Source organism: Limulus polyphemus, unplaced genomic scaffold, assembly GCF_000517525.1.
Source record: "Limulus polyphemus unplaced genomic scaffold, Limulus_polyphemus-2.1.2 Scaffold4303, whole genome shotgun sequence".
Taxonomy (NCBI): Eukaryota; Metazoa; Arthropoda; class Merostomata; order Xiphosura; family Limulidae; genus Limulus; species Limulus polyphemus.
In genome coordinates this window covers 79,463-96,535 of record NW_013669913.1, presented here as the reverse complement: position 1 = coordinate 96,535, position 17,073 = coordinate 79,463, and the positions used below count along the sequence as shown (strand labels likewise).

The 17,073-nt window shown below is 35.8% G+C and overlaps 1 protein-coding gene across 1 annotated transcript; it reads left to right on the top strand.

Moving 5' to 3' along the window:
* Positions 1-1,502: 1,502 nt before the first annotated feature.
* LOC106470935 lies at positions 1,503-9,291 on the top strand. The gene is made up of 2 exons (XM_013931513.2): positions 1,503-2,855; positions 7,205-9,291. Exons 1-2 carry the CDS (start codon positions 2,555-2,557, stop codon positions 7,384-7,386), a joined length of 483 nt encoding a protein of 160 aa, XP_013786967.1. The 5' UTR covers positions 1,503-2,554; the 3' UTR covers positions 7,387-9,291.
* The last annotated feature ends 7,782 nt before the right edge of the window (positions 9,292-17,073 follow it).

The window sequence follows — 17,073 nt, the reverse complement described above, 5'->3', positions numbered from 1 at the left end:
ATATATTGAAAATGATAATTCAACTTATAAATCTGGATAAATCAAAAATGATGGTTTTTAGAAAAAGGCAGAAAACTAGCAAAGAATGAAAATGGTCAATCAGTAGAGGTGGTAAAAAATATAAATATTTAGTATATTGATTTAATAATAGGAATTTTGCAATGGAGCAAATAAAATATACTTAGATAAAATCATAACAAGTAGTTAGTACATCTTGTAGTGTGGCTAAAAGAAGAGAAATGGAGTTTGATTTGAAGTTTGGTAAACAGTTATGAGCTATGGAGCAGAAATTTGGGGAGTGTAGAAATATTATATATAAATATATTATGACCACAGTAGTGGTTCATAATAGATATCACCCATTTATTTTTATTGTTATTATTATTTTTTTGTTCCATCAGCCTACAGCAAAAATGGCTGTGAGTATTGTAATCAAACCTGAGCAGTGTTTCTAAATGCATCATTGTGCATTGTTTAGGGTAGATTTTAAGTTTATCTGACTACCAAGCAAATTACAACGGCTGTGTAACTGTTGACACCCGACCATTTTAATGTAATCCATGGCTTATATGGAGCCTCATGCATACGTATATAGCTGCATGCATGCCATGGATATAATTTAGTGTTTATATGGCAGGCATGACACATGTACCATAGCAGTGATTAACTGGATTGAAGTCGCGTATCATTTGTTTATGTATAGGGTTCCTTCTTTTCGGAAAAGATGCTGCTGACAGGGTCACAGTTTTTTGAACACTACATGATTGATTTTGGCCATTTTTCGCAAACCTCTAAAATGTTACACAAACATCTAAAATGTTATACAAGTGTCTAGGCTGTCTCCCACACAGAAATCTTTAAGTTGTAGTTTAAGAGATAGCATCAAGCTCAATTTTGAGCATCAAATCGGCAATCACAGTGAAGGGTGATGGTAAGTGTCGATTTATAGCCAACACTACCTGATTGAGAATTTTATAAATACTGCAGATAGAGTAGCCATTCCTGAAGCTAACCATAAGGAGTGGCAAGAATCATGCAAGCAGGAGATGAGAAAAAATGATGGTGATTCTAGGAAAAAGTGTGCAGAAATTTTTTAACAATATACTTTATTTAGAAAATATTTAGTTTCAAGTAAAGTATACAGCAGCAATGGCCCACCAGAGTTTAGGGTTGTCACAGCGAAAGAATGTCGTAGAAGTGTCCTGACCCAAACTCCATCAGAAATGTAGGGGGGAAAGGTATACTAATATAATCAATTCATAATTGTTCATTAACACATTTTTAACCATGTAGAGTGTGCAGAATGTTTCTCTAAGACTTAAATCCGGCCAGCTGCACCTAAACCGTGACTGGCCTTACTATTTATGGCCAGTGGAAAGAAGGAAGAGGGAAATATAACAACTATAATTCAAATTTTTCTGTAAAGCAGCATCCTCACAGCAACACCCAAAACTTTCATATCATCATCAAATTTAAATACTTCATTGACCATTCCTTCATCTACATCATTAACATAAATCAGAAAAAGCAAACAAATTGTGTTAATGGTCAAAAATGTTGTGTTTAAATCATGAACTGTTTTAATACAGGTGTCATACAACTACCTCATTAACAATATGGAGATCATGATAAACATTTTGGGTCATCCAATATTTTATCTCAGAATTTAAACTAGAACAAAAATATTGGTTATTATTCTACTACATTTCCTTTACCATCACTCTTAGTTTTTGTTTTTAATATATACTTGGGGGTTCACTATCACAGTTTTTCAAGTTTAATGTTTTTTGTAATTTAAAAGCTTGTGCTTGAACCTTAAGCCTAATTATACAACTAGCTCTGGTGGCGTGACATAAGAAATACTAGTAAACCTATATCTTGGATATAGTTTATCCAGGTAAGTTAATTTTAAAGCAAGTTAAGATATTTGAAATATCAAAGGTAATTGTTTTTAAACTAACTAGCTGTCTTGCTGTTTAGTGAATAAGACATTTGAGATTAGGTCACAAAGCCCTGAAGTACATGTAATATTGTAGCAGTCAGCAAAAATCACATGCAGTTGCAAACAGAAAGGAAAACTTGTATAACAGTTTTTAAATGCTAAACAAAGAAAAGTAGATGAAGTATTGTATCAGTGAGAAAAAATCCTAATGCAACTGTATACAGAAAGGAAAGCTTAAATAACAGTTTTTTAAATGATAAGCAAACAAAAATACATGTAGTATTGTAGCATTCAGGAGAAACCATGTGCAGTTATAAAAAAGGAGTAAAAACCTTGGATAACAGTTTTAATATGCCAAGTAAACAAAAGTAGATGTAATATTGTAGAAATCAGGAGAAATTGTATTCAGTTTAAAAAAAAAGCATCTTGGATAATAGTTTTAAGTGTTAAGGAAACAGAGAAGACAAAAATAGATAGTGAAAACTTAATTTGTTTATTTCATATTTCTGTTATGTTACCACCACCCAACTCACTCTTTGTACATACTTTTCTTATTTCAAGGTACCACAAGTACTTTTAACATGATTGCAATAGTAGTTTGGTTTCTTCTTTATGATATTATTTTCATTAACAGGACGAGCCTCACTGAGAGAATGGACTCTTGTGATGTATGGCACCACACATGATCCTAACAGTCCTCTCCCAACCACCACAACGACAACAACAACCAAAACACCACCTGTGCCAACAGTAAAAATTTCCCCCTCTACAACAACAAAACTGCCCAATTACAATGTCCAATACTATCCGCCTACAGCAAAATCGCCACGACTTTTTTACCCAATAGACAGCAATTCTATTGGAACTGAAGATGAATCTGTCCATAAAGATCATTCTGATGGTCAGAGTCCAGGTAAATATAACTTTATTTTGTATAATGATGTAAGTATAGTTTTAGAAATAAAACTAAAGTGAATGGTAATAGATTGTTAATTTTTGCTCGCCACTTACCCTCTTACCCACTTACCTTAGTTGGAATCAAAGTAAAATAGTAATCTAATTTAAGGTAGAAAATGTGGTAAAATATTTTTATGTGATTTATTTCCAGAATAGATGTGGTACTTTAAGGCTCAAAGTTTCTATGTGAAACAGCAGTAATTGGTTGTTTGACACTTCCTGTGAAACAGCAGTAATTGGTTGTTTGACACTTCTATGTGAAACAGCAGTAATTGGTTGTTTGACACTTCTATGTGAAACAGCAGTAATTGGTTGTTTGACACTTCTATGTGAAACAGCAGTAATTGGTTGTTTGACACTTCTATGTGAAACAGCAGTAATTGGTTGTTTGACACTTCTATGTGAAACAGCAGTAATTGGTTGTTTGACACTTCTATGTAAAACAGCAGTAAGTGGTTGTTTGACTTTAATGTGGCAAATCATTCAGTCGGTATTTTGCTGGGAAGTAGGAATGTCAAGCATTAATTTTCAATACCTTATTCAACAGTAATTTTCAGTGCATAGGTTGATTACAGATTTAATTCAGCATATTCCTTGACTTTCATGCTGTTGTTATATAAGTTTCCATGCTTAGTATAGGACTCAGTTTTATAGTGGGTAGGAATGCTATAAATATTTTGAATACCTTTTTTTTTATATCCAAAGTTAACTTGTGTGGTAGTTATATGGGAAGATGAATTCATTCCCAAAAACATTAGAATTGCATTGTAATATATGTTTTTGCCTCTCAAGTATATCTAGGTATTCTTGATAGGTTGTGTTCAATTGTACCTAAACTTTAAAAATCCACCATAACACAATTTGCTGTGTGACACATTTATTGATAAAGTGTCACTCCAAGTTCTTTAGAACATTTATGCACACAAAATCTTATTTGATCATGTATTTCACAAAATCTTATTTGAACATGTATTTCACATTACAGTTACAACTGTAGCAATGATATGAAAATAGTAATTCCAAAACATACATACTTTTGCTCCCACTTATAACCATGGGTTTTATCCTTTGCTCATCTCAGCATTCGTCTGATTGTTTTTCGCTTGCACCAGTCTTTTATACCCCACTTAATTGCTCCTGACAATATTTGTCTTATGACACTCTCCACCTCTGTCAATGTACCCCCTATTCTGGTATTGTATATAAGAAACCCATTCAGATAATGTTATCACTTTTCCTCAACAAAGAGTTCATTAACAGGTTTCTCTATACTAGTACTATAATTATTGGAGATACTTTGAGCACTCTTAGGAGCATCTAGTTGAATTTCATTAAAAAAAATATGATTGACAAGTCGATATCATGTTTTCAGTTCAGTGGTGTTCCTCCAGGGATTCTAAGGCTGCAATTGCAGGTGATCCTGGACATTCTGAAGATAATTTCAATTAGCCTTTTCCTGCACCTTTATTTATTCTGTTAGCTTCTCAGTCCCCTGTGGGACAATGGTAAGCTTACACATTGGCCTAATGTTGTTTTGCTCTAATACAACAAACTCACCGGACAACATGTTCCTAACAAAGGTAATCAGAACAGTTTTTACAAGACATTAATAAGGAGGCCAATTGGGATCAACTGTTTCCAAGTTCTTTTCTTCAGTTGATACATTGAGCATGATGTTTTGGGTCTTTCCCCAGTGGCTTTTGAGCCTGCACTTACTTGATGGCCGTAAGGTCTTGTCAAAAATACTTAGTTTTTTTTCCATCCACAGACATTGTAGTTTAGACAGGGAGGTTTACTGCTCAGTCACAAAATGGGACAGCTAGACTTTAACTGCTACTTTCAGAACAATCATTACAGGTTTCATTCTCAGAGCTGAGACATCTGTTCTTGCTGTAACTTGTATGTTGTCAGTCTGGATATTTTTTTTTCTACACATATCTTAGTCTGGCTTAGCAGACTACCATCTGGCTCCACACTGTGGAACAGAAAGCACAACTGTTACTCCCCCTCTCCTTCTCCCATGGCACAGATGGTTCTTTCTTTTTGGGAATGTGGGCATCACTCAAATCCTTCATGCCTTTAGGATGAATGCACAAACAAGAGATCCTTTCAATGTGATTTATGTGACCAGGAATCATAAACATCAGTTCAGTGGATTCTTTACATTTCATTATTCAGGATCTTTCTTTGATTTCGAGGGGTGGTTAAGTTGGGACAATACTAAGATATGGGTTCCTCTGCCACCACCTCATCCAGGGATCATATCTTTACAAATCCCTTTCTTCAGAAATGGAGTGCATATCTCAACAGTCAGGAATTCCACAGTCTACGCATAAACTATGAAGCTTACCAACACAATGTTTTAGTCCTTTTTGCCCTTTAAATGGTGATGCCTTTTGGTCTGGGCTTATTAAGGGTAGCATCTTCAGGCTTCACTCTGACAATTCCACAGTGGTGTCTTGCTTTTCCTGTCAATGGATAATTGGTTCAGGGAAGATTTGTTAGTGTCATTATTTACAAAAGTTCCAGTTGAAGATGGTAAAGTTGAATAAGGAAGATATGTTAATGTCGTTTGATGTAGTGTCATTATTTACAAAAGTTCGAGTAGAAGATGCAATTATCTTTTAAAAATACATTGTTACAAAACAAATCTTCAGCCATTGAAACTGTAGATATAATTAATATAACAAAGGTGTGTGTAAAGAATTCATTTTTTTCAAGTTAACAATGACTTGTATAAACAGAATGAGGGGTTAGCAATGGGATCTCTATTTTTACCCTTGTTATGTGACTTTGAAATAAAAGCCATAAATGGTGCAAAATGTAAATTTGATATTTGTATAAGGTATGTAGATGACACATTCTTGGTGTGGAGTTATGGTAATAAGGCTTTAACACAGTTTGCAAACTATTTGAATAGCATAGAACCTTCTATACAATTTACCTGTGAAACTTAGAAAGATAATAGTTTGTCTTTTTTAGATGTATTGGTAAAAAGGAATGAACAAGAGAATTTAAAATCATCTATTTATTGGAAACCTTTTCCTGTTCTTATACCACCACACCAGAAATTGTGTCATACTGATGTGTGAGTTTTTGGTTGTGGATGCGGGCACAATGTTCTTTGATGGCTCCATTTTGTAGGTGCATTGTTAGGCGTCTTGACAGGGTTGTGGTAGTCATTCCGATGTAGGAGGCGTTTGCCAGGAGCTCGCAGTCTTCTTTATTACACTTGTACTTGTAAATGATGTTCACTTGCTGTAGATCTGTTGTCTTTTTAGCAGGGCTGTTTTTCACAGGACCTAGTACAAAACACCAAAGTAAATGCCGATTTAACGACTTCACAACTCTTCAAATACACGAAGCAATAAATATCCTACAGCAAACTCCCATAATCAACAAAGAATCGACAGGAACAGCACGCACACTGCTACTTCTTGGCGAGAAACCCCCAAGCCACAATACAACACTCCACCAATTAATGCCTTCCACGAGCTAGATACCACCACCTGTTTACCCATACCTATAAATATCCACCAACAGTAATCACAATTCACACAACATTCAGCCTTGATAATGGATGCAGAACGCATTCGAAACGCGTCGGCCAACTCATCACTATCTACAACTTTTACCCGTTGTTCTAACAACGTTAAAACGGCTTATCGACTTCTTGAGAAGAATTCTAAGAAGAAAGTAAACCTACAGACATCGGTCTTGTTTAACAAAATCTGACTAACAATATTATATACATAGGTGCTAGTAATGTTATAAACGTAGGTGTTGCTAATGTTCTATACTTATGTGCGAACAATGTTATGTAATAGTTACTTAGTAACCATCAGTGCTATAAATGTTATAATCTTTGGTAATACTAATGTTATATACTAAAGTGCAACTAACGAGAGTATTTACTTTGATACAGCTAGCTACTACTACTACTAACCAGAACATTTACTCAGGAGCAATACTTGTCTGACTGGTTGGGCCACAACATCGTAGTTTATATAATGACATGGTCTTTTTATTGATTAATCTTCATGTTTTGTTTTTTATGTATTGTTTACTGAGTGGTACAGTACTGATGACATTTATTGTACTGTTTTTTATTTATTAATCTTCATGTTTTGTTTTTCATGTATTGTTTGCTGAGTTTGTACAGCACTGATGACATTTATTGTACTGTTTTTTATTTATTAATATTTATGTTTTGTTTTTTATGCATTGTTTACTGAGTAGTACAGTACTGATGACATTTCTTGTACTGCATGTTAATTTATTAAGTGTCTTTTGTTTGTTATGTAGATTTGTCTGTGGTGTCTCATGGCACCCGGGAGAATCCTGTAGGAGGTGGTACTGGTGACTCTAGTAACAGTGGAAATGATGCTCCTTGTGTCATGTGGAGCAGTGGAACATTTTCTGTTGGTTGGTGTTTTTTGTTTTTCATCTTAATAAAGACATCGTTCTTAATGCAAGCCTTGCAATAGCCTCATCCACAAACAAGAAAGCTATTATTTTTCAATCTCCGCTTGCTTTTTGAAGGATTGATTGGACATTTGTGGCCTTTGTGGTAAATACAATTCCAGTGACTTTCTCTTTCTTTTAAAGGTTCTGGATGATATAAAGCTGGTAACTTTGGACTTGAAACTTTAAAAATTGCATGAAAAAAGCACTGTATTTTTTGTCATAAACTACTCAGTGTTTGGGAACCTGTATTTGTATATAACTGTTTTCAGGGATATTTTATGTTGTGCTAGAAGGTGTCAGAAAGTAGGGACCAGATTGTTAATTAGAAAGCAAGCACTTTAATGTGTCATGCAAAAGAAATGTGGCCCTGAAATATCAGGGTTGGTTTCATAATTTACAAAATAAGACATTTTCCTAACATTTTTTTCCTTCCATGTGAATACCATCAAACATTGCTACCAGAAGTTTACACTTCATTCAGTGTTATATGGTTAAATTGTTTGATATATGTTTATAAAGTAGATGATTACTGTTTCTTTACTTAGATTAATTAACTTTTTATGTTAAGAACATTTTGTAGATGATAAATTTTAATTTATCTGTAAGTAGGCATATCTTAAAATACAATTTGTTGTTTTATTTTTATTTTAATTGTTAAGCAGGCTGCTTACAGCTTGTTAAGCAGGCTGTTTACATCTTATATGTCAATTGAATTATAAGTAATATTGTAAAGTTTGAAAATGGTGTGATTATAAAAACCATCCCTGAAATGTTCTTTCAAATCAACAGTATTACCTTTTGTAGCTAAGATATATTTATAAAGTTTTATCCTAAATGTAGTGTAAAATATAACAAGTTTTAGTGTTCAATTTTCCTTTAAATGAAGCCTTTAATGCTTGTTAGAAATTATTGTGTTTAGTGCAAAGAATTTGTATTATTATCTACTCAAAGTACATTGAACTTTTACCAAATAAGCCCATGTAGGTACTCGTAATTTAGTTAACTATTTTTGAAATTTTAAATGTTGGTTTTGTCCCTCTATTTTTATTTATTCTTTTACATTTATTTGATGTCTTACACTGTAGTTGTTCAATTCAAAATTTTTCTCTTAATGTAAATGAGATATTCTGAATAGAATGAAATGATTGTAATAAATGTTTGTAGGATGATCAGCAAATGTTAAGATTATGAATTAATGTCACAACTTGATAAGTTAGTTACTTTCTAGAACATTCCAAATGTAACTAGTGTAATCTGCCTATATAATCTATTCATTAGGCCAGTTGTTTTCTTCACCAATAGTTACTATTGTATAGCCATTACATGTTGTTTTTAAAGCGTCACAAATGTTAGAAATGTCTACCTCATTTTATAGTTGTCATTTAGTTATGAAAATTTACTCAAGAGTAAAAAATTTTTAATGTTTCCTTTAACTATCTTTCTTGTATTTAAATTGGAAATTTGTTTATATTTTACATTATTCATATCAAAACCTTGTAAGTATTTAAACTGCAGTGTGAAATGTTTATTTTTGAAATCAGTTCTTGAACTAAAACCTCAGTAAGTGGTACAAATGGTGACATATCGATTATAAAGAAAATACATATATATTACATTATACTAAGTTGTCACAGAATGTTTCAGTAGCATTTAATTTGTTTTTGTTGTTCAAAATTAAAAATATTTTATTAACATTTTATGTCATTTGGTGATGGGAATCAAAGTGTTTTAGTTCTGTGTAAGTAAAAGTTTTGTGTTCTGTGGAACTTGTAATGCTTTGGACTAAATCAGTATTATTCAGTAACAAAAAAGGAAGTAATGAATAGAACCTTGTAAGATCAGAATGGATTAATTTTTCTAACATCTCTTGTGAGGTGTGACATACTTTTTGATTTGCTTTATTATTAAAGCAGTGTTTAGCTAAACCTCTGGTCCTTTGGTTATTATTATTAAGCTGCTTTCAAAAGAAGAGCTTAAAAAAATTAGAATTAATTTGGGAATTCAAATTTCACACATGCCATTTTTAATTTATTTCTTGAATTTTTTACCTTTATTACATAAACATAGCATACAATTTATGATTTAAGGACAAAAATTAACACTTTGTCCATATAGGCTGTCCCATCCACAACAACAACAACAACAACAAAAAAATGCAAAGTCAGCCCTTATATCATTCAAATATTTATCAAGCCTTCCCTTAAACCGAAGCAGAGGCTGCTAGCATCCAGCCGAGAGTTCTGATTTACCTATTGGGTGGTGTCAGTGTCTGATAACATATCTCTTTGGCTGAAAACTAATCAAAACCACGATATTATCCACCTTTTATAAATAGGCCAGAAATTCTATGAGGTATGGTGATAATTATTAGGACATCATCAAAATAATTCTGGCAGAATGCTCAGAGAATTATGGGTTTAAAGAGTTAAATTTACTCCTTCCACCACATCTGAAGGCAACCCATTCCTTAAGCCAATCACCCTGTTAGAAAAATAAAACTGTCTTAGCTGAAGATGACTCCTACCCTGGTAAAATTTATATTTGTGTTCTCTAGACATACCAATCTCACCATTGAGTATGAAAAAAGATTATGCATCAACACTATCAATTCTTTTAACAATCTTAAACACCTCAATCAGATTTCCTCTAACTTTACATTTTTCAGGAGAAACAAATTTCGAAAAACACACCTCCTCTCACACTTAGCTTCATCCCAATGAAAGTTTTTCTTCTCTGCCCACATAAGCATTGGTATGAATCTTACCTCTCTTGCTCCAGCCTTTACAGCAATTTAAATCTTGTGATTTTCTCCACCTACATCAGTGTGCCCTATACTAGATCTGTATATAAGCTCCCCATTATTACTTCCTATTCACTTTTCGAGACAGTCCAAATTAACAGACCTATAACTGGACATTTTGTGGGGAGTAAGGGAGGGAGAGTGTTAGAGGATGTAAGTATTATTGAAAATACATATTTGGTACAGGAAAATGTTAACTTCCAAAACACACTCACCATATATAACCTCCTCATTATTACTTCCTATTCACTTTTCTTGATGGCAGAACGTTATGGCAACAATTTTATGTGCTTGCTGTGGGTTTCTCACATGTGTTGTATAACTGTAGTCATACTCTTACTTTGGATGATTATTTTCGACCTGAATTATTTTGTTTTGAGTTTATTTTCTTTAATTTAAACATAAAAATTCTGAGATGTTTTACGTGTGAATTCTCACATTCACATCTCTGATACAGAGTCTTTTAGTTCTCCTAATCTACCACCTCTGAAGTCTACCATTGCCTGGGAAGAAGCCCCCTTTCCACAGAGGAAGTCCAATCCCTCATACATGAGGTCTGATATTTCTTCTGTAGACTCAGAGGCTGAACTTGTGGGGGATGAAGAGCAGATTAGTGAAAAGTTGTCCTCTATTTTCCAGCTTCTTCTGTTGCTCAGATAGACAATCACGAGCCTTGACGAACATCCCACCTACTGCATCATTTTTTGGTACTAGTACATCAAGTTTTTGATGTCTTGAGATTTTTCTTGTGGCTCATGACTCTTCTTTTTCTTTGTAGGGGGGGAAAGTCATTTGGTTGATTACCTAGTCTTTCCATCTTTGCCAGACACTGCTGTATGTGTGCTCGGAGATTTGCAGATCAATTGAGTGAGGCTGCTGCCATGCCTTGTCCTCCCCATTTATTGGATCAGCATACCTAAGCTTTCCATCACATGTAGGACCCATATTTAGATTGTCAGAGGTTGGATCTTCTTCTTCCTCTTTGGGGTTCTAGGCCTGATGCCTCTATTCATCTTAACCTCCCTCGGTTTTCCAGGCTTTGACTCTCCCTCACAACGCTTTTGTGTTTTTTATCTTTGCAACTGCTCTCTGAGGCCTTGCACAGGTCTCCTGGTCAATTTGCAGAGGATCTGAGTCACTTATTGACTACTTTGGTATGGTTCTCAGCTTCTGCTCTCTTCTTGGTCTCTTGGTTGGTTTGTTGCTCAGATTTGTGGAGACAGATGCTCTGCATGAGGGCGTTCACTTCCTTCTTTGACCCTTAGAGGTCGCGGAGAAGCCCCTTTTCTCAGATAATCGACTTTTGAAGGTATTCCAGATTCCATGGAATCTTGGGTGGATGTGACCAGTTTACACTTTTCTCTTTAGACACTGGTCTCCTGCCTTTCCCAATCTTCTAACTGACAGTTTACTGCATCTCCCATTTGGGTTTCTAGACCTCCCACATTAGCTCCACTTTCTATTGGAACACAAGGGAGATTCCACCTTTATCAGTGATCCTACATGTGTGGGGTACCAACAGTGGCATATGTGATTACCCTGTGGGGTCCGGTCCTGTGAGGGCTCAACTAAGATGGTTCAGGTCTGTATGGGAAACCTTTGCCTCCAATCAGTGGGTCATTCAGATTCTTACCAGAGGGTTGGTCCTTCATTTCACATCTTCTCCTCCATTGTCTACCATAATGATTGTCTTTCCCCACCCCAAGGATCGTCATCAAGCATAAGCCATCCAGGATCTGCTGCTGAAAGAAGCCATAGAGTGCATCCACTACTCTCTTGGTGTTTTTATTCCCATTTATTTATAGTAACGAAGAAGATGGGTAATTGGTGACCTATCATTGACTTTTCTCGTTTCAGTTTTTCCTTCAGCCTCCTAGGCTTACAATGGAGTGTTTTTCTTTCTGGTGGCAATTTGCACCTGGTCTATGGATGACAAAATTCAATGATGCCGATGTCTCCCTTCATATTTCGATTGCAAAGTCTTCATGTTGGTATCTTTCTTTTGTCCACAAGAGACAAGTTGTTCTGTTTTTGCTCTATCAGTTGGCTTCGCATCTGTCCCATATGGTTTTTGCTGGATAATCAGATCCTTTTCACATCATCTTTACTCAGTGTGCAATCATGCTCACCATTATATAGAGGACTGGATTATTCTTGCTCCTTCCTGCTACTGGGCAGAGCTTGAAATTCAAGCTCTTTTATCCAACACTGCAAAAGCTGGGTTTCTAATCCAAATAAAGAAGTTTATTCTTACTCGCACATAGTACCTCGTCCATCTCGGAGAATTTTTCAATTCACGTCTCAATCCGGCCCAACATTTTCTTCTGTGCCTTCAGGTCTTGGAATGAGCCATTCTTCTAATACCGTTGCCTCCTTCTCTACCGGCACACGCAGTTTGTTCTCGTTTGGGGATGTGGACATCCTTGAAATCACTCATTCCTTTGGGTTAGGCCCACATGCTTTCCGTTTAGTGGTTGTCATGGAATCATTGGGATATTTGCAAGAATGCACTGGATTGTACAGGGATAACACAAAAGTAGGTGTCCCTCTCCTGCCCCATGTCTTGAGATGCATCCTTTCACAGATGCTTTTCTCCAGGGTTGGACAACTTGTGTAGGGGATATGAAATTCAAGGGCCTCTGACATAGAAGTGGAATCTTCTCTCTATATCACTCTTTTAGAGCTTCTAGAAGTTGGATGAGCTATGTCTCTGGCTCTTGAATTTTTGCGAAAGTAGATGGTAATGCTTCACTAGGACAATTCCATGGTAGTCTCATACATATCCAAGCAAGGGGGCATTCATTCCAGGTCTCTTTGTTTTCAGACATTGGATCTTCTCTTTTGGGCCCACAACCATCAGAATGTTCTCCTTGCTTGTCACGTTCCAGGTTATGAATATAGTAGCCAATCAGTTTTCTCATCCCAATGGAGTTTTCCCCACCAATTGGTTGCTTCATCCACAAGCTGCAGTTCAATGCTTTCACTACTCACTGGAATGTCCATTTCCTGCCCTTCTGGTCTCCTGACCCTCACCCTCAGAGCATACATGCTCTTAGCCAGGAAGGAAAAGGTCTTCATTTGAGGTTCCTCTTCGCAGGGCTCTTCACCATTCCACTTATGGTCTGTTGTATTCCGATAGGTCCTTTTTTCCTAAAACTTCAGCAACTAGAGAAGGGGGTAAGGCTTTCTTTCCTATTCATCTTCCCTCCATTTCCCATTTTATGAACGCTCAGATCCGGATCATCTTTTATACCCAGTTGGGATTCTTTGATGTTCTGTTGCAGGCACTGATGGTTTTGGGGTTTACGTCACTGTTTGTTTATCCATTAAGATCTTAGGGGTATCATGTGACTTATCTCCTGTGGTCTCTTTAGGTCTCATCTCATCAAATTTGCCATATCTCGATGTTCCTGGTAGCTCGGTTGTGTCACCTGCTGGAGAGGATTGTACAGGTTGGTAAGAGGACCATGCCTAACACATATCTCATTATTCATGATTTGGAGGTTGTCTCCTCAAAAGGTTTTCTGCTATTCTCCACGCCCTGGCTCATTTATAAAAGAGGTGAGAGACTTCATTTCTTTTATGTTTTCTTTTTTAGGAAGAGGATCCCACTCTGTGGTGTGTGTTGCCTGGTGAGGTATGCTTATTTACAAATCTGCACTAGCTACCAGTCAATCATTCAATAATTTTCTTGGTAGCAACAAGCTCTGTTGAGATGAGGTGTTCCATAAGACCACCTTGTGAGCTTTCCAAGTGGTACACAGTTATAAAACAAAAAACGAATACAAAGTAGATCACCACTCATGGACTATCATGAGTAAAGCTTAAGGGGATTTTCCCCATCCCTGCTGACCCGTCGATTAGATAAATCAGGGTCGGTTTGCTTTTTCAAATAGAGAATGCGGTTTACCTAGTGCACTATCTCTGGAGCATCATTCCCCAACACAAGTATCCCCCATTTCTCCTAGTGGAGCATGGGAGTCCTTACCACTCCTGGTTTCCAGTCACTGGAGTGCTGGACAAAGGTTTATTTCCACTGAGTGATACTTGTATTCATTATTCTACTCATGATAAAAATTTGGGCAAAACTGGGTGTCCTCCTACCAATAACTCTGGATGGTTTTCTCAGATGTATGGTAGGAGCAGGACCAGCCTCATAATTCTCATAATTCCAGTTCAGATATGACTCTTCGATATCCAGTTGAGTTGTGCATGTGGCCCCTCTCTTTGGTTATTCTCTTTATTTCAATGATCCTAGAAGAGGGCCCTTGACTCCTCGTAATTCAGCATGCAAAGCATCACTTCCTGTGCCATTGGTTGAACTTTGTTTGTTCTGTATCCTCTTCATAATTCCAGGGGCAGGAGATGTAGCCCAGCATCTTAGTTTGGAGAGTTAGGATTTCAGTTCGTAATCCCAGACCAGGTTATCACTGTTTCTTCAGGTTGAGTGAGGTATGACAGGTCCCATAATTCCGAGTTTGATTTGTTGCATTTTGCCATTCTTTAGGCTGGAGAGAGGATTTGTACACTTTGGTATTACTTGCCTTTTCTTCGTAATTGTGGTGGCTTGACCTGCAACATTCTGTAACTTTCAGGTTGTGTTCCAATAATATCACATTACTAAACAAGACCAAACAATGCAGCTGTTCTCATGCCTTAGCCACTACACCTTGGATCTCAATTTGGGTCCACAGCCCTATAATTCCAAAGACAAGGCATGGGACCTCGTCTGCCTGGTTGGGGCCTGAATGAATTCATGTTTTTCTAAAAATGTTAAGATTTTTCCACTGTAGCTGATCAGCCTTTACTGCCCAAGGATTGGATTTAATGTGGTCCAGGCAAATAGCACACCTGTTCCAGAAGTAGTGTGGACCCCACTGGTGTGCTATTATTATATCTCATTTTTACACACCTCTTTTCTATGCAGACACTTTCTGTGTAGACCTTGCCCTCACTAGCCCCTCCACCTTGTCAATGTGGGATTCTAGCTAAAGTGTGAGAGGAGGTAAGTGTGTTTTTCGGAAGTTAATATTTTCCTGTATCAAAAATGTATTTCTGATATTACTTACCTACGTAGGTGGAGAGAATCACAAGATTTAAATTGCCATGAGCAATATAGTGAGATATAAAAGCTGGAGCAAGGGAGGTAAGACTCATACCAATGCTTAGTTAGGCAGAGAAGAGAAACTGTCATCGGGATAAATCTAAAGTGTGTGAGAGAAGGTATAATCAGAAATACATTTTTAGTATAGGAAAATGTTAACTTTTAGAGATCTTAACCTGTTCTTGTATGATAACCTTTCCATCCCTGGTATCATCCTAGTAACCTTCCTCTAAACCCTTTCCAGTAATTCAATATCCTTTGTAAGGTAAAAAGCTTAAGACTGGACATAGTACTCTAAATGTGGCCAAATCATTAACCAATACAATGAAATGAAAATTATAGTCTCTTTAGATTTGTTTTCAATATTTTTGTAGATACAACCTAAAATCCTATTTGATCTATGGCTTAAGAGACTGATTAGCTAGAACACCATAATTCTTTTCTTCCAAAGCACTGTTAACATTCTTGCTACAGAGGTCCAAGTTACCTGTAACCACTTTTTAAGAGTTACATTCAAAATTTAAACTACTTTAGTATCATTATATATTGTTAAGACAGCAGAAGTCACATGACTCTGGTAACACGTAATGAGTATCTAGAAGGTTCGTGAAGGCTCGAGTGTTTGCCAGACTTGCTGTATTCTAATATATAAGCCCGACAATTAAAGCGGGAGGGGATTAATTGGAACTGGAGTAGCAGATAGATAGATTGAAGATATAGACACAGTTAATCGAGTGAAGTGAGTGGTAGTGACCATAAGTAAAGTGCGTGAGTCGTAGTGAATTATAGCGTGTGTTTAAGATAAAGTGACTGTGGAAATTGAGTGTATTCCAAAGTTGAATTGAGAAAGAATAAACTAGTTTTATTTAAGAAAGGACTTGTATCGCAGAAGTTTCTCAGAAAGAATTTCTACGGAAAATTAACAAACAAACACAGACGTAACAATATGTATAAACTTGGCATCAAAGCATAGTTAAAAAATCAAGTTTTAGCATTATATAAATTTTGAATATGAATTTTATAAGGAAATATTTTAAAAAATCCTCAATCTTCCCTATTTTGAGAATTTTGACATTTGTTCTCTAGGTCTTCCTATTTCTCTAATTTATTTATGACCCCTCTGAGAAGTACAGAGTTTAATGTAATTTACTCATTATAATATAAGTATTACTCAGGCAAAGCATAATTTTTATAGCCTTCAATCATATTTGTTTATGGAACCATAAGCTAGAAAATGAAACTCACTTTCCATGCCCACCATGTTAAGTTACAATTCTTGAGGATTAGTGATAACATCATCATATTTAGTTGCTGGTATGTACACAGTTAATGAGTTGCTTTGTTAAGAAATTTGGATAGACCTAAGTTTCAACTTAGAAGAATAGTGATGTTATTGTTGTGTTTAATGGTATATTGGAATCAGTTATTGAGTTGCTGTGATAAAAAGTTTAGAGAGATGTCAGTTACAGTTTGGGTAAGTGTGATGTTTAATAATAAAAGTAGTTTACTAGATTTTTAAATAAAATTAATCTCAGACCTGAGCTTGTGAATGAGGAAACTCTTTTACTTCGAGGCTCTGTTCATCATTAGCCCTTAAAACCAATTAAAATGAACAAGAATGTCACATTCTACTAGGGAATGTTAAAGTTTACGTTAGGAAAATTAATTTTATAAATTACAAATAGGTGACAATTAGTTTTCAAACTCACATCTTAAGTGTAAGAGCAGATACACCCTTCTCATGACATTAATAACTGATTTTTAATAAGTGTCATGCTATGTTGGTTCTCTACAAAATCATTA